The sequence below is a fragment of the Gallinula chloropus genome, assembly GCF_964237585.1.
Source record: "Gallinula chloropus genome assembly, chromosome: 24".
Classification (NCBI taxonomy): domain Eukaryota; kingdom Metazoa; phylum Chordata; class Aves; order Gruiformes; family Rallidae; genus Gallinula; species Gallinula chloropus.
In genome coordinates, this window is record NC_140109.1 from 6,414,741 (window position 1) to 6,437,775 (window position 23,035).

General features: G+C 53.0%; 1 protein-coding gene across 1 annotated transcript; it reads left to right on the forward strand.

Moving 5' to 3' along the window:
* Positions 1-704: 704 nt before the first annotated feature.
* Positions 705-16,980, forward strand: TMEM45B (transmembrane protein 45B; the record flags this gene model as incomplete). The annotated part of the gene is made up of 11 exons (XM_084274937.1): positions 705-888; positions 1,877-2,089; positions 3,022-3,206; positions 3,988-4,133; positions 4,669-4,782; positions 13,624-13,678; positions 14,422-14,626; positions 14,893-15,105; positions 15,664-15,848; positions 16,425-16,570; positions 16,851-16,980. The coding sequence occupies 11 exons, from the start codon at positions 705-707 to the stop codon at positions 16,978-16,980; spliced, it is 1,776 nt and encodes a 591-aa protein (XP_084131063.1).
* Between the last annotated feature and the right edge of the window lie 6,055 nt (positions 16,981-23,035).

Genomic DNA, 23,035 nt, shown 5'->3' on the forward strand with positions numbered 1-23,035 from the left:
AGAAGGGGTGGGAGGATGCAGTGATGCAGGGAGCAGCTTGTTTTCTTTGCCCAGAACCAAAAATGGTTTGTTTTCAGTAGGTTTTGGGGATATTTTTGAAGCCATTTTTTTTTTTACAGAATGCTTTGGCTTTGCAAAATAGGTGTGGGGTAGATTCCCCCCTTCCCACCCCACCCCCCCCCCCCCCCCCCCCCTCTGTGGGCTGAAAAATTTCCAGGCATATAAAAAATTTTGGACTTAGTGAACAACACTTCTGGGGCTGTTCAAGGAGCTAAGGAAACCCACTGGTGTTTACCCCCAGGTATCTTCTCTCCTGTCTGGTCCCAAATAGTTCACCTTGCCCTAGTCCACAGTGGATGTTCTTGCTTGAACCTGGGATAGATCCTGGGGGATGCAAAGTTCAGGCTGGAATGTGTCAGAGATTGCAGCAGAGATTGGGGCCTCTGCTAAACTGGTCTGAGCTCCAACTTTTTTTGACATTTCCTAATCTTGAAGCAAAGACCTCAGAGAGATCTCACATGTTCCCACCTTTCACCCCTGGAGGGTTTCCCAGCACTCCATCCTATTCCCATTTACCTTTTCCAGTCCTTGAAATGCTGAGGGAATAAAACCCCCATTTTTTCCAGTGTTACATCAAATAACTGCTGAAAGTTGTGTAATGACATTGTTTTCTTTTGCCTTGTAGTCAAGAGGAGGTGGTCAGGATGGCAAACTTCAAGGGTCACGCCCTTCCAGGCAGTTTCTTTCTGCTCTTTGGGCTCTGGTGGTCTGTGAAATACCCACTGCAGTACCTCAGCCAGAATGCAAATAAGAAATCCCACAGGATTTACTGCTTCCAGCGTGTGGATGCCATCGAAGGGGGAATCAAGATCATCTTTGCTGTCATAGGTAAGGATTATATTTTACTAGCCATGCTGGTCACTTCCCAACCTATAGTGATGACAGTCCTGGAGCCCTTCCTCCAGAGACACTGGTCTAGAGGTGGATGTGTTCATCTTGTCTTGATCTTCAGTAGAGGTCGATGTGAAAGGACCAAGTCTCCTACCTCTGCCCAAAGCTGAGCTGCCATGAAGGCTGGCAGGCCTGAGTTTTGTACCCATCCCTGTCTCCCTAATGCAGAACTGTCACCTCCTGCTTCAGGAACTGAATATGACTGTGACTGAACACGAGCCAGCAGTGTGCCTGGGGGGGGCAGGAAGGCCAAGGGCATCCTGGCTTGTGTCAGCCCCAGCGTGGGCAGCAGGCCCAGGGAGGGGATTGTGCCCCTGTGCTGGGCACTGGGGAGGCTGCAGCTGGAGTGCTGGGTCCAGTTCTGGGCTCCTCAGCATCAGAAGGACATGGAGGTCCTGGAGCGTGTCCAGAGAAGGGCAACCAGGCTGGGGAAGGGGCTGGAGGGCAAATCCTCTGAGGAGAGGCTGAGGGAGCTGGGGGTGTTGAGCCTGGAGAAGAGGAGGCTGAGGGGAGCCCTTCTCCCCACCTCCCCTGCCCTGCCAGGAGGGTGCAGAGAGGTGGGCGCTGGTCTCTTCAGCCAGGGGCCAGGAGCTGGGACAAGGGGCAATGGGCTCAAGCTGCGCCAGGGCAGGGTCAGAGCAGCTGTGAGGAGAGAATTCTTCCCTGGCAGAGTTGTCAGGGCCTGGCCCAGGCTGCCCAGGGAGGGGGCTGAGTCCCTGCCCCTGGGTGTGTTTAACAGAGGGGAGATGAGGTGCTCAGGGAGCTGGTTTAGCACAGGATGGGAATGGTTGGATTCGATGATCTTAAAGGGCTTTTCCAGCCTGGTGATCCTGGGATTCTGTGAACCCTCCCACCACAATGAGTAGCATAATCCATCATTGCATACAGACCATCAGAAGCAGCAAGCTCTTGTGTGTCTGTGCAGGGATGCTGGCAGAGCAGTTCGTCCCGGATGGGCCACACTTGTACCTCTACAGTGGGGAGAACCGTGACTGGGTGAAGCTGATGAACTGGCAACACACCACCATGTACCTCTTCTACGGCCTCTCTGGGGTGGTGGATGTCTTCACCTACATCTCCCAGGTGGTGCCACGGGGTCTGGATCGCCTTATGCTGTCCTTGGCTGTGTTCGTTGAAGGTCAGTAGAAGGCAGTGCTGATGCTGGGGGGATGCTGGGGGGGTGTGGCTCAGAGAAGGACCAAAATTTGCCAGGCTGAGATATTGCTCTGGACACCCCTGAAGGCAGGACGTGTTGTAGGTGACACATTGTGGAAGGGCAGCCTGTAGCAAACGGGGAACACGGGTCCTGGTTTGGGATTGCTGGGGTGCCGGCGGTACAGAGCAGCAGGCTGAGCTCCCTCCTTATGATAAATGGCTGGTGGATGCAGCATTTATCTTACATCTAGAGAGCTGTCCACATGCCCTTCATCCCATCCCCACCCTGAGAGCCGTTAGGAGCACTGCAGGCATCGTCACCCTCATTTGCTTGCCCTGCACGTGGCAGATCCAAGTGACTTATTCTGGCTTCAGCATGTCACAAATGCTGTTTTGTCCTGCAAGTCATAAGCCAGGATTTCAGACTCCTCTTGGACAGGCAGAGAAAAGCCACTAGGAAATGAAGGTCTTGCTCATATAGAAGACCTCTTCATGAAGGCACATGTCATGTTAGTTTCCCTTCCCTGATCCCAGTGGTCTTTGAGGCAGCAGCTCCACGGGTGCAGTTTGGGGTGTAAGAAAAGGAACTCTACCATTTCCAGCTCCTAAGAAAACTGTGGGGTTTAGCAGTGGAAAAGCAGGACATGACATGAACCTGGATATGAGGGGAAGGTGACCTGAAGAGGAGACAGCACCCTCATGGCAAGAAATTCACCTTTCTGTGGTCTTCAGGGACCATTCCCTCCGGCACCATCCCTCCCAGATGGTGGGATGCTGGGACACCTGGAGGGATGCTGTGATGTGGAGTCCCTTATTTTTATGGTGACCTGTCTCAATTCCCTGGCCAGGCAGGCAATTTACTCTACATGGTTGGTGGTGTTGATGCTCCTCTAAGTGTGGTACATATTTTGGCAGGTTGTCTCTTTTATTACCACGTCCTTCACCGCCCGATGCTGGATCAGCATATCCACTCCCTGCTGCTCATCGCCATCTTTTCAGGAGCCTGCAGCACCATGCTGGAGGTTTTCCTCCGTGACAACATTGTCCTGGAGATGTTCAGAGCCGGTGTCACCATCGTCCAGGGGACATGGTTCTGGCAGGTCAGTTCTGCTGAGTTCCAAGGTGGGAGAGCAGTGGGAAAAGAGGGAAAGAAGCCGTAAGTCACCAATCAATCGTGTATCTCTGAAGGATCATCTTGCCAGGCTTGCCTCATGAATAGATCATAAGCCAGAGTGAAAATTTACTTCTCTCAGGTCATCTCTGATGGCTGCTCCTGCTCAAACAACCCCTTGGTCTTGGCTTGTTGCTTCTCTGGGGGGAACAGAGAGAGTGATGCTGGCGCGGTGAGCGAGCAACATTTGACGGTATCTAACAACCAAGTACTAATTGCTTAATGTGTCTAATGCACCCTGCAGCACTCCCTCTGGTTCAGTGGGAAGATGCAAACCCCACCAAGCAATAAAATGCCTGAGTAAAAATACAGCCAGGGCTTCGGGAGAGGCTGGGGATGCAAAGAAATCAGCTGGAAATAACCACTCCCCAAACCAGGCTGCTGGAAAGCAGGGTGAGCTCTCCTCCTCTTCCTCAGCCCCAGGTCTGCTGTGCTAACTCAGCTTATTTAGAGGTTGAGTTTGTGAAAAACCCACTAAATTTGGGTTTTTTTTTAAAGGATGGCTAGGTGTCCATGATGTGGAGGGACTGTTGTGTCTGGACATCGTGCAGCAAGGCTGGACTTCACTTGCTCAGCAAACCCCACTCTCCTGGGCAGGGCTGAAGACCCTCAGTCACCACGTGGGTGGTGGTGATGACTGTGATGGGGTGCTGGAGGTTCCCCCCCATCCCTCCCCCCTGCCCAAGGTAATAAATTGTTTGTTCCACCAGATTGGGGTCGTGCTGTTCCAGCCCTGGGGAGGTCCGATGTGGGATGAGAAGGACCACAACAACATCATGTTCCTCACCATGTGTTTCTTCTGGCACTGGGCAGCCGCTGTGGCCGTCCTGGCTATAAACTACACTCTGACTTACTGGTAAGGCTGGGGTGTGAATTTTGGGGCAGAAAGGGATGGGGATGTCTGAAGCAAGATGGAGATGTACTCCAGCCCATCCCATCCCAGAGTACAAAGTCGTGGCTGAATAAGCAGCCCCTGACCTCTGCAAGTCTGAGGGCAGGGCGACAAGCACACACCTTATCTGTTGAGTTCACAGAATGCAAAACAGTGTCAGCAAGAGGCAAGGGCCTTGAAGGTGACAAGTCAAACAACCCAGCACCCACAGCTCCTCCAGCAACTCACACTGGGGTTGTTTTTAACTCTGCATCAGGTGGAGGGAAGTCAAATTTTAATTTGATCATTACCAGCCCCCCCTGACACATTGCCCCCTCCCTTGCAAGGGTGTCAAAGCTGTTCACAGTCACTGAGTTAGTAGAGGCACCACAGCACTGATTACTAAGACATCGATGGTCCCTGACATGGCTTTTCCAAGGAGGCAGGAAGGGGCTGCTCCCCAAGGTTCAGGGTTTTGCTAACAGTGATTTATTCTGATTTTACTCCTCATGTGTTCCAGCTGCATCCAGAGGTTCAGGAGAACCAGCGGGGAGCCCTACATCGGGCTTGGGCTGCGGCAGCAGAAGTGTGACATGAGCTCCCAAGCCGCCTTCTTAAACGGCTCTGATGAAGAGTGAAGAGGGTGCAATCTCCTTCCCCAGCTTCATGAGGAACCTGTTTTGTAGAACAGAAGAAGAAGAAGAAGAAAAAAGAAATAAATCTAGTGGAATATTTATGTTTTGGAAGAACAGAGGGGTTGCCACCGCTCTGCTGCTGGGCAGCACGGGTGGTCCCTGCCCCCTGTGTGTCCCTGAGCATCCTTGTTTCCCACAAAGAGCACTGTTTGCAGGGATTATTTGTTTTTAAGCAACAAAACAAAGTGCAGGAACCCAACATGATGAGATGGTTTCATCTGATGGGTCCCCCTGTGTGTTTCCATAGCGATGGAGGGCATCCTTTGGCCAGCTGACTTTTCCAAGCGCCTGGAGGCTTTGACCTGCTGGGATTGAAGTCAGGGAAACCTCTGGGTTGTTTCAAACCAAGGCATCATCCCAAGGAGGAAGAGTAAAAGGGCATTGAGCGTGGGATTATGTCCAATTTGCACCATCACAGCTTGATTGAGCACAATGCAAATTTTCTTCCCGAAGCTTTGGACTAAGGAGGGGTTTTGTTAATGGTTTTCATGTTCACTTAAAAGGCTGAAAGAGTGAATAAATCTGAAATAAAAATCCTCCCTGAGCCGATATCCTTACATTTAAGTCTGATAAATTATAGAGTGTGTAATAACAGCTTAGACAAATCCATCCCTCAGACCTGTAAAGCCTGAAGGGCTGTGAGATACATGGCTAAGCAGCAGGGATTCGTAAAACAGCACCGTTTTCCTCACAAATAACCCCCTCAGCTTGGAAAGCAGGAAGAAACAGGCACATGTTTGGGTTTTAGCCTGCCTTTGCCAGCTAATTTCTAGCAAAAAGTGATTTGAAATGCCAATGTACTACTAGTGAGTGTGGGGATTATGCAAACACACACCCCCCAAATGTAAAATAAGCACCAGCACAGGCTGAATTGCAGGTGTTTGTGTCTCAAACCCTGGGGCTGGAAGGATGCTCTCTACACCAGAGTCTTCTCACTGCTGGGTAGCAGAGGGATGGGGTGGTGGTGGTGGGGTGGTGGTGGACGGTGGCTGGTTTTCAGGCTTATACTCAGGGCTGAATGGAGAAGCAGCTGCTGGCAGGGCTGAGTGTTTGTGACCGTGTGCTGGCACCCAGGGCTGGCAAAATCATCTTCTAGCACCCTTTCCCTCCTGCAAAGAGCCTGGTGGGGACTAAGTAGGCTACAGCCTGGGGTTTATTGCTTCTGAACAATGCTATAAAGAGTAGCAACCCCCCCTGGACACCAGTTTTCCTGTATTTCCACTGTCTCAGTGGGCGCTGGGGGGGTTGCAGAGATTGAAAAGCAAAAAAAAAGGCCCTTTGCAGGGTGCTCCGAAGTTATTTTCCTTGAGAAAACAAACCCAACATCCCTGTTCCCAGGAAAGAGCCACACGAGGGCAGCACCAGGTGGCAAAGCTGGTGCTGGATGCGCAGGAACATGGCTCCAAGCCGGCTGAGGTTGCGGTCACCTTGTAGCCACCCTCTTCCTCCTCCTCCTCCCAACCCCCAAAAGTCAGAGGTTATTTCCACCCGAGGGCTCACGAATTAAAAGATGACCTTGGTTTCTAAAAGCAACCCTTGCTTTGAAGGTGGGAGAGGGTTTATATCCTTCTTCCCAGCTCTCCCCGCTGCCCTCCATCAAGTTGTCATCTCCTTGCTGCCCAAGGTTTTCTTTGTCCCTTGTCACTACGTGGCCACAAAACACTGCTCCCCTCTGTGGCACCGGGTGTCTGGAGTAGTTTGTCTGCCTCATTAACTCCCTGGTCGTACAAACATCCCAGGACTGGCGGTACAGCGCTCGCTAATTTGTTTTCCAACTCTGGAGCACATTCCTTCTCAAGGTATGAAGGTCAGTGAAGGAGGAGAGGCACAGCCTGCGATTAAGTGAGAAAATACAGGTGGTGTTCACTTCTGGAGGTGAATTAAGGATTTATTTCTTATTTTTTTTTTAGCTGGAAAACATGTTTGTAAATAGCTTAGGTGCCCAAATGAGAGCACGAAGGTTAGTGGGTGGTCCAGGGATGGCACAGAGCGACCCTCACATTTCTTTCTTACCTGGTAGATGCACCAGGACAGTCCTAAAGAGAGTCTTGCTTTTCTCAACAACCAGTTGTCCTGGGACACATTTGTCACCATATAAACTGAGTTCATAGAACCATAGACTGGTCTGGGTTGGAAGGGACCCCAAGGGTCACAGAGCTCCAACCCCCTGCCACAGGCAGGGACACCAACCTCCAGGCCTGGAGCTACACAAGGTTGCCCAGGGCCCCAGCCAACCTGGCCTTGAACACCCCCAGGGATGGGGCACCCACCCCCTCTCTGGGCAGCCTCTTCCAGCCCCTCACCACTCTCTCTGCAAAGAACTTCCCCCTAATCTCTCCTCTCCCCCTTCCCTCCTCCAGCTTCACTCCAGCCCCCTTGTCCTGCCAGTCTCTGCCCTTGAACAAGCTGATTCCCCTCCTGTTCCTCTGCTCCCTTATCAGCTCCTGTCTCCACACCGACCCACTGACCGTGTAGCTGGAGGGGACTGGGGATATATTTGTAACTGGCTGTAAAAGGACTGTGCTGCCCCAGGTGATGTCTAGGGGTGGTTCTTGCCTTGTGTAACTGCAGCCTGATGTTGTTGTTCAAAGGTGGGGGCTGTCAGTGTTCCTGAAATAAGTGACCTGCCCATCCGGGGCAGGAAGGAGCTGCAGATCCTCCCGATGGGAATATTTAACCTCCTCTTCATGAGGGAACCTGGACAACACACCCCAAGATCTTGGCAGCTGGCTTTTCCTCCAGCTAGAAGGATGAGTCCTCCACCAAGAGCCCTATCCACAAGCCACTGGAGATAACATCTACCACTGCCACCCTGCACGGCCACGTTTATGTAAGGCTGAAACCATGGTGTAGGCAGCAGAACAAGCCCCACCAATGCTTACACCACCTGCTTCACCTCCTCTGTTGCCTGTTTATGAAAGCCAGTGTTAGCATTTGTCATAATAATAATAATAATAATACTAATAATACTTTGCACTTCCCCAACAACCATCCATCTGCAGCGCTCGAGCTGCTGGCAAACCTTTAATTAGATTGTGCCTCCCACCACCCCCAGGAAGTAGGCAAACATTATCACATTTTTTCATTAGCACTGAGCCTGATGAGGAACCTTCAGGGAGAGGATGCTGCAGTTACAGCTGAAGGAAAAAAAAAAAGGGGTGGGGGGGAGAATAAAAAAACCCCCAGATAAAATAAAATGTAGTGGAGGGTTTAGTTTGAGGAGATTAGAGGGGCTGGAGTGGGTCAGACACAGATCTGCCTCCCCTTGGGAGGAAGAGGAGGGCGGGTGTGTGCTGGTACAATCCCATAATACTCCCCCATGCCTTGACAGTTTGCTGCTAAGGAGCTGTAATGGAGTTGTGTCTGCTCATCCCCACAGTGATTTTAGCACTCTGTGATCTGGGGGGCAGATCTGGGGTGGGCATGTGAACTCAGCCATCCTTTCTCTGGGCACCCTGTCCTCCTGCTGTCCTTCCCAACCACTCACCCCAGTTCCATCCTCCCTTTTATCCCAGTGATGGTTTAACAGCCTGGAAAACCCCTTTCCTCAACCATTTCATGCACCTACAGCTATTTTTTTGCTGCCTGATGGGCAGGTCCTTTAACACCAGAAATCCCCTTTGTGGGCTTCACTCTCTGCTGGCCCTTTAAGCTCCATGGACAAAGGCACCTTCAGATACCTTTCAGCTGGGCTGAGTTTCCTCCCATTTCCCCCAGCTGCTGCCCTCCCAGCTCTTCTTTTCCCACTGTCTGTGAGGACTTAATGCCTGCTTAGGAAGCAGGTTTGTGCTAGGCTGCCTTTTGGGGTAAAGCTTTGGAGAACTGGGGGCAGAGTGGACTGCAGGAAGGAAACCTGAGCTGCAGAGAGGTCTCTGGTAGCGTCACTGTTCTTTTTCCAGCAAGAAAGGTATGTTTTGGGGTTTGTTTTTCCCCCCACTGTGTTATTTTTAGGGGTAGGTTTGTAAGGAAGAGCTTTTGTGGGGGTTGTGTTTCTCACCATAGGCTCACAGAAGGCTTTGGGCTGGAAGGGACCTCAAAGCCCATCTAGTTCCCAATCCCTGCCATGGGCAGGGACACCCCCACCAGCCCAGGTTGCTCAAGGCCTCATCCAGCCTGGCCTTGAACGCCTCAAGGGATGGGGCTTCCTCAGCCTCTCTGGGCACCCTGTGCCAGGGCCTCCCCACCCTCAGAGTGCAGAACTCCTTCCTAACGTCTCGTTCAGCTTGAAGCCATCACCCCTTGGCCTGTCCCTGCCCTGCCTGGTGACAGCCCCTCTCCCATGTCCCTGTAGGACCCCTTTCAGCATGGGTAGGCCGCAGTGAGGTCCCCCTTGGAACCTTCTCTTCTCCAGGCTGAACCAGCCCATCTCTCAGCCTGGCTTCACAGGAGAGGTGCTCCTTGGCCCTGCTTTGGCTTACTGTGGTAGCAAGCTCTTGAAGCTGTACTTTGAGTGAGAAGCTGTGTTTATGGAAGCCTCCCTGCAGCTGTGGGTCGTAGCTCCCTTTTCCTTGGCCCTCTGCAAGGTGTTGTGCTCCCTGAGCAGCGCTGGAGGTGAGCAACGATGGGTGTACAGCATGGCTACCTGCCAACACCACCACCAGCTTCTTGTTTTCCTTCCTTCCTCCTGCTTGCTACCACTGATAGAGAGATAATGAGTATAAAAGAGCTCCTGGCTATGGCTTGGTGGCTTTTATGGCTGTGCTGGAGAACAGCCCATCACCTGGGGGAGGCTGGTTTGCTTCTGGGCTGTTCCAGCCTTGGGGTTGCCCTTGGGCACTGGTTCATGTGTGTGGGTTTTGTCAAGTCTTGGGCATGGCTTATCCTGCATCCCCACTGGGGTTTTTTTTGGTTGCACAAGGAGTTACATGGATATGGTTGCAACCTGGAGTGGGCTGAGGGTGTTGTTAGTGGTCCTCAGGTCCTCCTGAGCAGCACTGAGTGTTTCTGCATCGCTGAGTTTGTGCTCTGGAGGGAGATGGGTGCAGTGGGGTGGCCCATGGTGTTTATTTGCCTTGAGGCATTCCCTTTGCTCATCTGTGCAACCGGTGAGGTGCTAAGGCTGGGTGTGCAACCATCAGTGTGGTGTGCAGCTTGTCAGCACCAGCTTGGGGCTGTGGGTGCTTAGAATTGGGCAGCATCGAGTGTTGGGTAGGTGAAAAGGAGTGGAAACAGGCTGCTGTGTCCTGCCAAGTCATTGTCTGAGGGGAAAGACGGCTGTCATCATCCTCCTCCTCCTCCTCCTGGCTGCTGTGGGCCAGGAGATGGAGCTTACAAAGACTCTGTCCTGGGTTGGGAGTTCCAGGTGGGTTTTGTAAGGCCAGACACCCCCCTAAAAGGGTTATCATGTACCTGACCACCCAGTTCAGAATCTCTGGAGCTTTTCCAGCAGAGCCCAGCCATATCAGGTGATGCTGCAGCCTTGTCTTCTCTTGGCTCCTTCCCCAGTCATCCAAAAAACCCTGACCCCATCACTGACTGTATGGGGTTGCCATGGGAATGGAGTTGGCTGCTCCTCCTGATTTTGGGGGCAAACTCCAGGAGAATTGTTTTTTAGTTGGGTTGTTGGTTTGGTTGTTGGTTTGGGGTTGGTTTTTTTTCTTACAGTAGCAGACATGAGGTGTCCCAGGTTGTGAAAGCTGGTTGACTCAGAGCACTTTGAACTGGCCTGCAGGTTGTTCAGCTCTAAACATCCTGTCTGAGGGCCACCTCCCCGTGGTGGCTTCTCCCTTTATCTGAGTAATATCCGCTCCTTGCTGCCACATCTGGAGAGGGAGAAGGACAGGCAGGAGCTGCAGGTAAACTCTCCTTACCTATAGAGAGAATGCAACGATGAGCAGCTGTGTGTGGGGTGGACATGGCTGCTTGAGCTTGGGAAGAAGGGATGTGGGGAGTGTCCACCTCTGCAAGGCTAAGGTTTAGCATGATGACAGGCTGGAGGGAGTGCTGCTCATGGAGATAGTCCTCCAGCAGGCTGTGGCTTCAGCTCTTCTTGGGGTTGGGGGGGGTTTATTGGGTTTTGGAAGTGCATGGTGGCAGAGGATTTCCAGGAGGAGAGTGGGCTTGTGCCTCTTCTGTTGGGTGAAGGCTGTTGGCAGGAGAGAGATGTGTGTGGTTAGTAATGATGGAGGGGGATCCACAAAGAGAAGACCCTCCAATGTCAGGGCTGAGCTTGCCCTGTGTGTTCAGGCTGGCTGCTCTCCCTGCTAGGCTGATGGTCGCACCCATGGGTGCTTGTAGGGGATACTCACACATCCCCATGGACAGCATCCTCCCAGCAGCATCAGTCCCCCTGCATCAGCAGGAACAAGTCCCCACAACGGGGCCAAAACCATCGATGGTGACAGGACCTGGAGCTCTGACAGCTCCTGGGGGAGAGCCTGGAAACTGGGCAGAGATGCTGTCCTTCCTGAGCTGAGCCTGGGGAGGCTGTGAGCAGTCAGCATGAGGCACAGTAAGCAGAGCTGGCAGCTCCAGTATGGTTATTAAGTGAAGACATCACAGCCTGGAAGCTGCAGAGGGAGAAGGGCAGCTCAGGTAATACCTTCTGACTGCAGCCATATTTCAAGTCCTCCAACAGACAAAGCAGCTTGCAGGGAAAAGAAATGACCCAGGTGCTTCTCTTCCCCAACTGCAGCTCACTTGGAGCTCCATCAGCTTCTGTGTGAGCATGGACTCAAATGCCAGGATTGGGGTTAGCCAGGGGGGTGAGAGGTATCAAGTTTGGGCTCACTGAGGGGCTGTGTGGATGGTGGGGTGGGGGGGTGGTGGTGGTGGGGGAGTTGTTTTGCTGTGCCTTAAAGATGTGAGCTGTGCAAGTGGAGCGTTGCTTGGAAACATGTTGGGTTTCTCTAGGAAATAGTGGCTGGTTTATAAAAGGAGGGGGTGGGGTGTGTTTTTTTGAGTGGGCTATTTCTGAGCTTCTGCTGGAGGGTGGGTTTGGGACGTGGCTGCTGAGTGAGAGATGCCCCATGAGAATGTGGTGGCTGCTGAAGAGCTGTGCCTGGGTGGTGGGAAGCAAAGGGGACCTGTGATGGCTCCCAGAAACCTAGCTGTGGTGTTGGGCTGTGGAGGGGTTACAAAGCAAAAGGGTCCTCAACACCAGAAAGAAGAGTGAAGCTACTGGGCTGTGGAGAAGGATTGTTCAAGTAGGAGATCCCAGCTCTGTTTCAGAGTGCTGGGGGTTGCTGCTGGCAACTAAAACAAAGGGGGGATGTTGGATGGATGGGGGGATTCAAGCTGGATGCTGGTGTGGCCCAGAGTAGCAGCTGAAGTTGCAGGTGGGATCAGTCAGTTGTTATTTCTGATGCCTGGGCACTGGGATGTCTCTCCTCTCCTCCTCTCCTCTAATTAATCATGTCAAATTAACCCTCCTGCTACATATCTTGCTGGGGGTGTGCTGCTGACTCCAGCTTCAGGCTGTTGCCCTTGTAGTCACAGTCCTTGTAGGACAATGGTAAAATTTGATTACATATTGTGTAATTGTGTGCTGCTTAAATGTGCTTTAATGGGGTTTGTTCTTCATCACTGCAGTATGTAGATGCCTGTGCAAGGAAGATAGGTGCCCTGGGTTGCATGCCCAGGCTATAATCAAGAGGGACATAGGTCTTCCTGGGGCATGAGCCATCTTGCCCTAATGTAGGCATCCCAAGTAGAGCAGAAAGCCAGAAGGCTCCTGGGATGGGATGGGATGGGATGGGATGGGATGGGATGGGATGGGATGGGGTGTTCCTCACCTACCTTAAAGGCTGTTTGGCAACTTCCCTCTGGAAAGGAAACCTTAACGTGGTGTAAAGAGTTTTGAGCCTTCCCCAGATTACCCATGTCCCAGAGATGATGTTAGTCTCTGCATCCAAACACTCTGCTTGCCTGCACAGGGCTGAGCCAGTTTGACCACCTCCAGCTCCAAACCTGACTGGGGATGTCTCCAGGAGCTCTCCCTCACCTCAGGCACTGGCCACACCACATCCTCCCCTTATTTTGCAGCACCTAATTACTTTCTAGTGTGGGAGGACTCGAACAACGTGCTGGGGTTGTTCCTCCAGCCTCTGCAATTTGCTCTGGTATTTATAAACACGGTGAGGATGTGATTTGGGAGGCAAGGGCTGGTCGGCGTGGCAGCTGCAGGGCGAGTGACGCTGCTTCCCCTGCACATCCCAGCTGCAGGAGGGTAGCAGAAAGCCAGTCCAGAGGGAAAGAGGGAGACCACCTCGGCTGGTAGGTGCACACCAACATGTGGAAGAACTTCTACACAGTGAGGGAGCCCTGGGACAGGCTGCCCAGGGGGTGTGGAGTCTCCTTCTCTGGAGAGATTCCAGCCCCATCTGGACGCCAACCTGTGTGACCTGTCCTAGGGACCCTGCTTTGGCAGGGGGTTGGACCCCATGAGCTCTGGAGGTCCCTCCCAACCCCTGTGATTCTGTGAGAGGTCTTGCTGGAGGGAACAAGACCACCTCGAGGTACTATCAGCAGCTCATTACTACAAGCATTTGGATCCCTCCTTATTCCCTTTTGTGCTTTTTATCAACACTTTGAGGATGGGCTTAGATACTTCTCAGGATATAACTTCACACATGGCAGTCGGTTCCCCTGCTGTCCCTCTCCTCTCCATCCTTGCTGGTATTCAGTGACAGTCATGCCTTGTTCTTGGACTCTTCCTAGTGGAGATGAAATCCTTCTTGTGTCAAATCTCCACTTGTGTGTGGCACAGAGGATGTGTGGAAGGAGCAGGAGGCTCCTTTTGGAAATGATCATGACTCCTGGGTTGTCTCCTCCTCCCGTAGCACAGCTGGGAGGGCCCAGCAAAGCTTTGGCTGGATGGAGCTACTGAACACACAGGTTGGATTCATGCCTTTGTAGTTGCCTAGTTTGGAGGGAGTTTTTCCAGGGAAATAATTGTCATGTTGCTTTTTATTAGCAAAAACTTTATGGAATATAGAGTCACAGAATCACAGGGGTTGGAAGGGACCTTGAGGGATCACCAGGTCCAACCCCCTGCCAAAGCAGGGTCCCTAGGACAGAGCACACAGGTCGGTGTCCAGACGGGGCTGGAATCTCTCCAGAGAAGGAGACTCCACACCCCCTGGGCAGCCTGTCCCAGGGCTCCCTCACCCTCACTGGGGAAAAGTTGTTCTGCATGTTGTTGTGGAACTTCCTGTGCTCCAACTTGCAGCCACCACCCCTTGTCCTGTCCCCACAGACACTGAGAAGAGGCTGCCCATTCCCCCCTGCATCCCATACTGCAGATATTTATAAACATTAATAAGGTCCCCCCTTAGTCTTCTTTTCTCCAGGCTGAACAGCCCCAGCTCACTCAGCCTTTCCTCACAGGGGAGATGCTCCAGCATAGCTGCTGCCCTTCCTCAATCACTAAGGTGTTATGGAGTCCTGATGATTGCTTGTGTGAGACCACACATGGTCACAGCTTCTCCGTGGTGACGCCCCATCTCTGGCACTGTGTGTGCTGCTGACAGCAGAGCTGTGCACACCCGCTCTGTCAGGACGTGTCTCCCCTGGGATGCCCTCAGAGATATCAAGGGCTGACTTTGGGTTGGTCCCCAGGCACTGTCTGCCCTTTACAGGTCCAGCAAGCGAGCCCAATGGCAACGAGTTTCCTCGGCAGCGCCCTCCGGGGCACCTTCTTCTTCACCTTTGGTCTCTGGTGGTCTGTGCGATACCCCCTGAAGTACCTCCGGCAGAAAGCCACCGCCGACAGCCCGCCGAGCCCTGGGGTCCGTCGGGCAGAGGTCTTTGAAGGGGCACTCAAAGCTTTCTTTGCTCTTGCAGGTAAGAGATGCTGATAAGTCTCTGCCCCAGCATCTACTGGTCCTGCCGCCATGTTCTGCTGCCAGACTGGAGCTGTTTGCAGTGGGAAATGGCTGTGAGTGGGTGTGGGAGGGCTTGGGGACATGCTTGTGGTGTGCTCTGTGATGGGATCTTGTTTCCACTCCTCTGGGCAAACACTGCTTCACCATTGCAAAGATGAGTGTCCTGTGAGCTTGTCCTTTCCCCTGTGTGAAAGGAGGAGTGTGACCTCTCTGCTTTCTGCCCAGGGATATTGGTCGAGCAGTTTATTCCTGCTGGCCCCCACCTGCAGCTGTACAGCCCCAAGACACACAGCTGGACAGACCTCACCCCCTGGCACTACACCACCATGTACCTCTTCTTCCTCCTCTCCGGCATCGTGGACGTCGTCTCGCACTCCCCGCTCAAGCTGCCGCTCGGCTTAGACCGGCTCTCGCTGGCCATGGCTCTCTTCATCGAAGGTGAATCCTACAAGAGTCCTGGGCAGGACCCATTGGGAGGGTCACTAATGTCAGCAGCCCAAAATCCCTGGGCTCTTTGGAGGCTGGCGTGCCAGCAGGCAGAGCTGGAGGTGTGCAGGTGTGCAAGAGCACTGTCTGTGTGTTGACATCACCCTGTTCCTCTTGAGAGATGAATCCAGACGTGGCTGGATGCTCCTGGTGCACAGGGGATGTGCAGGGGATGCACCCCAGAGAGGTGTGTGTGCTGCTGCTTCTCACAAACAGCTGGCTTGCTGTGGAGTCGCTAAAAGGGGTTGTCCCTCCACCTTGGTTGGATGCACAGAAGGTCAAACCCTAAGATAAAGCTCATCTTCTGAGCTGGAGGTCCCTGTGGCTGCTCTTCTCTTGACAGCCCTACACTCCTTGCTGTGTGTGGAGATCCCCACAGCTATCCTGAGGGCAAAGCAGACCGTGGTGCTGGGGGCTGCATGGTCCTGCCAGACTGGTTTGGGTTGGGTTTTGTATTTTAAATACCAAATCCCAGAGCATCCTTTCCTAATTCAGTGTGAATCTTGGCAGGTTTGCTCTTCTGTTTCCATGGCTACAGCGATGCTGCGCTGGACCAACACCTCTATTCCCTGCTGGCCATGGCTATCTTTGCTGGAGCCCTCTGTGTCCTCCTAGAGGTGTTCCTCCGAGACCACATCATCCTGGAGACCTTAAGGACCAGCCTCTTCCTTCTCCAGGGCTCTTGGCTTTGGCAGGTCAGTGCCCATCCAGCATCTGTTGGAGTTCAACTGGTTGGAGTATGGTGGGGAGAAATGAGGCTCAGTACCAGGGTTACAACCTGTGGAGAGATGCACAGGCAACGTAGGCAGCACAGCCAAACCAGTGTGCCAAACAAGACATGGGAAGCCACAGGCATGGGGGTTGTTCTCTTCTTTAGGTCCATTTCTTCCTCTCTTTGTTCCAAGTAACTGGAAATGTCTGGAAACTCCTGTGTGATCCCCCAGCTTTGGGTGGTCTGGGTCTGGGGAGAAAGGCACAGCCTGGTGATATAGCCTTTGGGTTGGCAGCTCTTTCTGGAGGTGCTGGGTGGTGCTGTGAGTCCCAAGGCTTGTCCACAGAGCATCCCCTGTCCTTCCAAAAAGCCACCCCTCTGTCAGTCCAGGGAGACAGGGATGCTTGGGGGTGCTGAGGGCAGTGGTGCGGGCGTTGCCCAGGATTACTGTGCCATCAGCTGCAGCAGCGTGGCTGAAATCAGCATGAGGTAAGAGGAGGGATGTCCTAAAGCCTGACCTGTGCTGATGCCTGACATATCTCATCCAATCTGTGCCCAGATTGGGTTTGTGCTGTCCCCTCCATGGGGAGGACCAGGCTGGGATCCCACCGATCGCAGCAACTTCCCGTTCCTCACCATGTGCTTCTGCTGGCACTACGCGGGTGCCCTCGCCGTCCTGGCAGCAAACTCTGCTGCATCTCACTGGTATGTGGGGGAGAGGGCTCGGAGGGGAGGGTGGGGGCTGGCACCCTGCATGAGCTGGGATGACCAGGAGCAATACTCAGACCAGATGCTCCCCTTGGGAAACCCACCTGCCAGATAAGAGAAGTGGGTGTCCCTGCATTTCCAAGCACGGGCTAGTCCGTGGCTTGGCCAGAAAGGATGGGCTTGGTGCCACTGTGGAGCAGACGGTCCTTAGCAGCCTTCTCAAGGTGGCTGGGGTGAGCTGGTGAACACCTGACCCTGTCACTGTCTCTCCTTGCAGCTGCAACAAGTCCTGCCAGCTGAAATTCGGGGACATCGACGTGGAGCTGGACTGCGGGGTGTGCGCCCGCAGAGGCAACAAGCGCTCCGGCGGTGCCTTGCTGCCCGAGAGCCCCTCGGATGACAAATGAGGTCACAGCAGGCATGGAAACTTCTTCCCTGCTGCCATAGAAGCTCTTGAGATGAGTGTTTTTTATGATTAGTCTGGATAAACCACGCCGGCACTTGATGGAGGAGCATCGGAAGTGGGAGGCAGGACCCCGAAGGGGGAGCGCGGCAGGAGCTGCGAAGCCTTTCCTGCATCCTCATGAACCAGCCTCATCCAGGAGGGAGTCCTTCGTTTTCTGCAGGACTGGTTTGCTGGCAGTGGCCAACTGGTGTGGCCAGTTGGCTCTTGGGCTATTTGCTGCTTGGGCAAAGGCAGTGTTCAAAGCTCCTGGTGGCTGTCGCTCGCTCTGGTGCTAGAGGAGGAGGGGGGTGTTTTGTACAAAGCTCGATGTGCACGGAGGATACGTGGTCACCAATAAAGTACTTTGATGAACCACCTTGATGGATCTCTTGAATGGGATGGCTGGAGGTTGAAGGCCTGTTAAAGGTGATGTTTTGGAGGGTAGATGAAATCTTGGAGGGATGGGGCTGCATGTGCCTTAACGTGCCTGGAGAAAGGGCTGGGTGACCAGCAGGTGGAAAGGGTGGGGGTTCCCCTGTCAGCACTGGTACATAGCTGCTCTCCTGCTTGTTTTGAAGCAGAGAGGGTGAGTTAGGTAGGTGAGGCAGCCTGTTTGTAATGGATTTTGGCATGCCTGGGAGAGTGTGTGGTTGCTGGGCAGGGTTCAGCCTGGAGACAGACCCTTGAAATAAGACAACAGCATGTTGGATGGATTCTCCCAGTGAGTTTGGGAACTGTGCTTTGCAGCCATCTCAGCACAGGTAGGGCTTTTCTTTTCAACCAACAGCTTTGTACCCTCCCTGGAGCTGGACCCTACCATGAAGAGGCAGAAATGCAACCTGGTGTCTGCTCGGTGCTTGTTGTCCAGCTGGGTGAAGGAGAAGCTTCAGGAGACCAGCTGGCAAGGTGTGTCTAGAAGAGCTGAAGGGCTCTGAATGCCAGTCCATCAAATGAATGTATTTCTTGCCTGTTAACTCAAGCTATTTCAATAACAACAAGCAAGGTGCCAGGAAGTTGGGTATAAATCATAGAATCCCTGACTGGTCTGGGTTGGAAGGGACCTCAAGGGTCACAGAGCTCCAACCCCCCAGCCAGAGGCAGGGACACCAACCTCCAGGCCTGGAGCTACACAAGGGTGCCCAGCATTTGCATTTGGGCTTCCCTTTTCTAGGATCTGGGTTAGATTGAAGGTGCTGGGAAGAAATACCTAGAGTGGGACATTGATACATCCATTGATCCTGTATCAAAATTGGGAATGGCTTTTATTAGCTACTGCATGGACAAAACCCCCTCATTCCCTGAATTTGGCCAAAGGTGCTACCTGGACACGCTGGGGCACAGCTCAGGAGCTGAACTACAGCTTGTGCTCCAGCAGCATCACCTAAAGAGAAAGCTTTAACCTCAAAATCTGTGGTTATGGTGAAAGCAGTTTAGCTTAGCTTTAAATTAGAATCCTCATCTTAGATTGTGGAGAGTTCTACCCATGGCTGAGCCTGTGTAAAGCTGGAAGTTCTGGGGGTTGGGTGAGATTTTACTCAGTTGCTGCCATTGTCCTGCTTGAAATTAATGCTGTGGCAAAACCTTTTGGTTACAGAAGCCCTTGGAAGATGCACCCCAGGAAGAGGAGAGGGCCTGAAATTGTCTTTGAGCCAGGGATCCACTGAAGAAAGGAATAAAGAAGATCAGATGGTGGCTTTAATCATTGATTGAAGGAAGAGAGTTCCTGGCCATGTCTACACCCCTCCACTGTTCAAGCTGGCTGATGTTCTCTCCAACATACAGGTAAACTGTAGATTTAAATGGCAAAGATGTTCTTTACAGCTCAAGCCACATCTGTAGCAGTTTGCTTAATTAACTAATGGATTAATTATCACTCCATTCATGCTATGCAGAAACTAGTTTATATTTTGGATGAGGGTTAAAGATGACTGGGAGCTAAATGCATGGTTGGTTTTTGGCTTGGGGGAAGGAGGGTGGATGTGGATGAAGGCATACACCAGGCTGGAAGTGCCCACCTCCTCTCAGGCTGTTCAAGTAGAATCACCTAACAGCAATAAACTCTAAAGTAGAAGTTAAATTTTACTTTATTTTTACTTAAAAAAAACCCTAAAGTAAAAGGTAAACTTAAAAATAATCAATAAAACAAACAATAAAAACCCAACCAACTGCCCCCCAATCCCAAACACACCTGAGAGGTTCCTGCCTGACATTTGGTACCATAGGAAATAAAAATTGTGGGGGGTGTCCCCCGAGTTTATACAATTAAAACAAACAATAGTAGAGACAGCCTTGGCTAGGCATTCTTACTCAGCTCTACCCAGATCAAAATGAGCAGCCCCTCCAGTCCCCTCCCTCTCTTAGAATCAGAGAACCACAGACTGGTCTGGGTTGGGAGGGACCCCAAGGGTCGCAGAGCTCCAACCCCCTGCCACAGGCAGGGCCACCAACCTCCAGGCCTGGAGCTACACAAGGTTGCCCAGGGCCCCAGCCAACCTGGCCTTGAACACCCCCAGGGATGGGGCACCCACTCCCTCTCTGGGCAGCCCCTTCCAGCCCCTCACCACTCTCTCTGCAAAGAACTTCCCCCTAATCTCTCCTCTCCCCCTTCCCTCCTCCAGCTTCACTCCAGCCCCCTTGTCCTGCCATTATCTATCCTTTAAAAAAGTTGATTCCCCTCTTCTTCCAAGTCAGCCAAGTTGTTGGTCAGGAAAGCCATCAGAAGTGCTCTGCTCAAGCTTCTCTCTCTCTTTCTCAGGTACAGTCCCCTATCCCCAGCTGCTGCTGCTGTGGTCTATCAGCAGGAGAGAACACTTGAACATCACCCACCCTTGGAGACCAAAACTGAGTCACCTCCACTAAGGTGTGGGGCTTGTGGGAAACTCCAGTGGTCTCTTATTTCTTAAACTCAAGCAGCTCATCCTCAAAACTCAATGGCTCCACTCTTCCAGCTTCTCTCATCTGCAGCTAAGAGTTCTTGAGTCATCATCTTGAAGGGTGCCCCATGGCACCGCACAGCAACACCCTCAGTGATGCTCCTGGCAGTCACCCTTCCAAGCAAGGAGACAGCAGCAAGAAAATAACCCTCCAAAGAGCAGAAGAAGGCACAAAGCACCCAGTGTTGTTACAAAAGGGATTATTGCATTGAGCTGGGATCAAACCAAGGCTGTCCCAGTGCCTTGCTCCAAGCTTGTCTTGCCAGCAAGTGGTGTAACAAGGATGTAAGCTGTGGCTTTGAGCACTGGTGTGGCAGGGAGCTGCCTGCCTGATGGAGACTCATGCTCATCCCTGCTTCTTGACAAGAAAGGACTCGAAGCCTGCAGAGCAGATTATCCCCCTACACAATGCAGAGAGTGCAAGAAGTGGCATGCAGGACCCTCCCCTCTGGTTTGGCATTGCAAGGACCGTGAGCCCAGGAGGAGAGCTGCCCCCATAGAGGAAACCAGGAGGCAATTTTCCTGCCACCCACTGTGAAGACCCAGGAGGAATTCACCTCAAAAGACTTCATAGGATAATTCACAGTCACAGAACCATAGAGGTTTGGAAGGGACCCCCAGAGCTCATGGGGTCCAGCCCCCTGCCAAAGCAGGGTCCCTAGGACAGGGCACACAGGGCGGTGTCCAGACAGGGCTGGAATCTCTCCAGAGAAGGAGACTCCACACCCCCTGGGCAGCCTGTCCCAGGGCTCCCTCACCCTCACTGGGAAGAAGTTCTTGGGTTTTTGTGCCCCAAACCCCAGGGTTTGTGGGAGCAGCTGCAGGAAAAGGCAGCATCATGTGTGACCCCATCTGACTTCAGAGTCGGGCATGATGCCCTCCAGAAGTCCCTTCCAACCTACCTTTCTCCTGAGCCTGCACCAGCTGCTGGGTTATTCCCTGCCAAGCCCTGCTGAAGATAACAATTACTCACCTCATGTTTGCTTACATGGTGCCAGCTCTGAGAGAGGCTTTGCTCTGTTCCTGTGCTGGTCTCTGCTTTGTAAACTGGGGGCCCTGGTAAACAAGGAGAGAAACCACAGAGGCCACGGTGTGGAGGCACATCCTGGAGGCACCAAGCCCAGCTCCAGGGAGCCACATTGGAATGGTTGAGGCTGGGTACCTGCCTCCCAGCAGCTCCTCAGCGAGTGCAGCCAAGGAGAGTCAATCCCTGCAGGTATTTCCTCTGAAGCAACTGTGCTTTCAGGTAAAAAAAATTATATATATTCACTCTGGCACCATCCAAGGGACCAGAATTTTCCTGGTCAGTGCTAGACAGATCCTGTCATCAGCCTGTGGAATCTCCTGTAACTGCCCAGCCTCCTCCATGGCTATCTCCTCCCCAGAAATTGAGGAGACACAACTTGGCTCATGGGGCACAGTGGTCATGGCCACCTGGCAAGCCCACCAGGTTCAATACCTGGACCTTCCAAGGCACCAGAGACACCTCTCAGCAGCGTTCTAGCTGTGTGGGGATCACAGGAGTCATGTTGGCTGGCAGGGTAAGTCAGGTTCCTTTCAGGCTCGTGGTGCACTGCTGCTTCTCTTCCAGGAAACACATCTTCCACTTCTTCCAATGGGAGAAAAACCCCACAGCTCCTGGTAAAACCAATGGCAGGCCCCCATCTCAGAAGCTGGCAGCCTCAGGGGTATGGGTATGGAGTTGGAGATGGTCTGTGGGGCTGTTTGTACCTCCACAGATGTACGTAAGGGGCAGGTGAGGAGGAGGAGGGAGGCTCATGGGTTACTTCTCAATGCAGCTGCACTCCTGTGTGGAAGCATGGTGAGGAGCTCTGGGTCCTGGGCCAGGACCTTCTACCAGTTTCTGCCTGCAGGGTGACCTCCAGCCCACCTCAGAGGAAGGATTTGGACCTCACGTTGCCATGGAGACCAGAAGAACTTAGAGGATGCTAGGAGAAAAATCCCCAGGTAAAACCTTCTCTCTCCCATCTGGGGATCAAAGGGACCATCTGGGGAAGCCCAAAGTGTTGCAAACAAACCCACCCGAGTCGCTGCCTTCTCCAACACACACATAGAGCTGAGCTGGAGGGACCCACAGCCCCAGCCCTTCCCCTCACCCACCACTCCCCAGCTCAGAGAACCTTTGGGCTGCTGTTTGGAGGCTGCTGTGATTTGCCCAGCCTGCAGCTCGCTCTACAACCAGCTCAGGTTTATTCCAGGCTACGTTAAACCATCCTGGCAGACAGCGCTGCGAGCTGCCAGGCCAGAGGTTAAGTGCTCCTGCAGCAAAGCACAGGCTCCCCATGGGTCACTGGGAAAAGGGGGAGGGAAAAAAGCATGAGTTTTGCTAAGAGGCTCCTTCCTGCAGCATCACTTATGCCTGTGGTGACGCCTCTGCCACATGCTGCACACGGCAAAGGGTGAATTTGGGGAGAGGCACCCAAGTGCTGCTGGGCAAGGGATGGGTTAAGGGTTCCCCTATGCTGGAGAAAGAGCTTGTAAACCCACTGAGTCTTTCACCCTGTACCATGCTGGCCAGGTGCCTCATGCACAGTCCCATTGAGACCACGAGCTGCTTTCTTTGCAGGGGCTGAGAGATGGTGGCAGCACCTGGCAGGTGGGACATGGGGTCAGCGTGGCCAAGAGCATTACAGCAACTCCAATGGTGAGTGTGTCAGTGCTCCTTTCCAGCAGCCAAAAGGCTTTTTGGGTGTTCCAAAACTTCTCCAACGGCAGCACCCAGCTCCTTGCTTTCCCTACCTGGCTCTTCTCCACCCAGCTTGTGAGTTCCCTGTTACACCATCCCATGAAGCTGGGCTTTCTCCTGGCTGGTCGCTCTCTGCCCATCACACTGATGTCACATCCCAAGTGGCAACCACACCAGAGACCCACGTGGAGAGATCCCCATGTGATGCCACCAGGCTGGAGCTGGACAAAAGGCTGTAGGACTGAGAGATCTGCAGCAGGTAACACCAACCCCCCCACCCCATGCTGCACCCACCTAGCGCTGTGCCCAGACAGTTCTGATGTGCGACCCCACCAGCTTCACAGGGTGGAAGGAGACAAGCCTGGCCTTCATGTGGC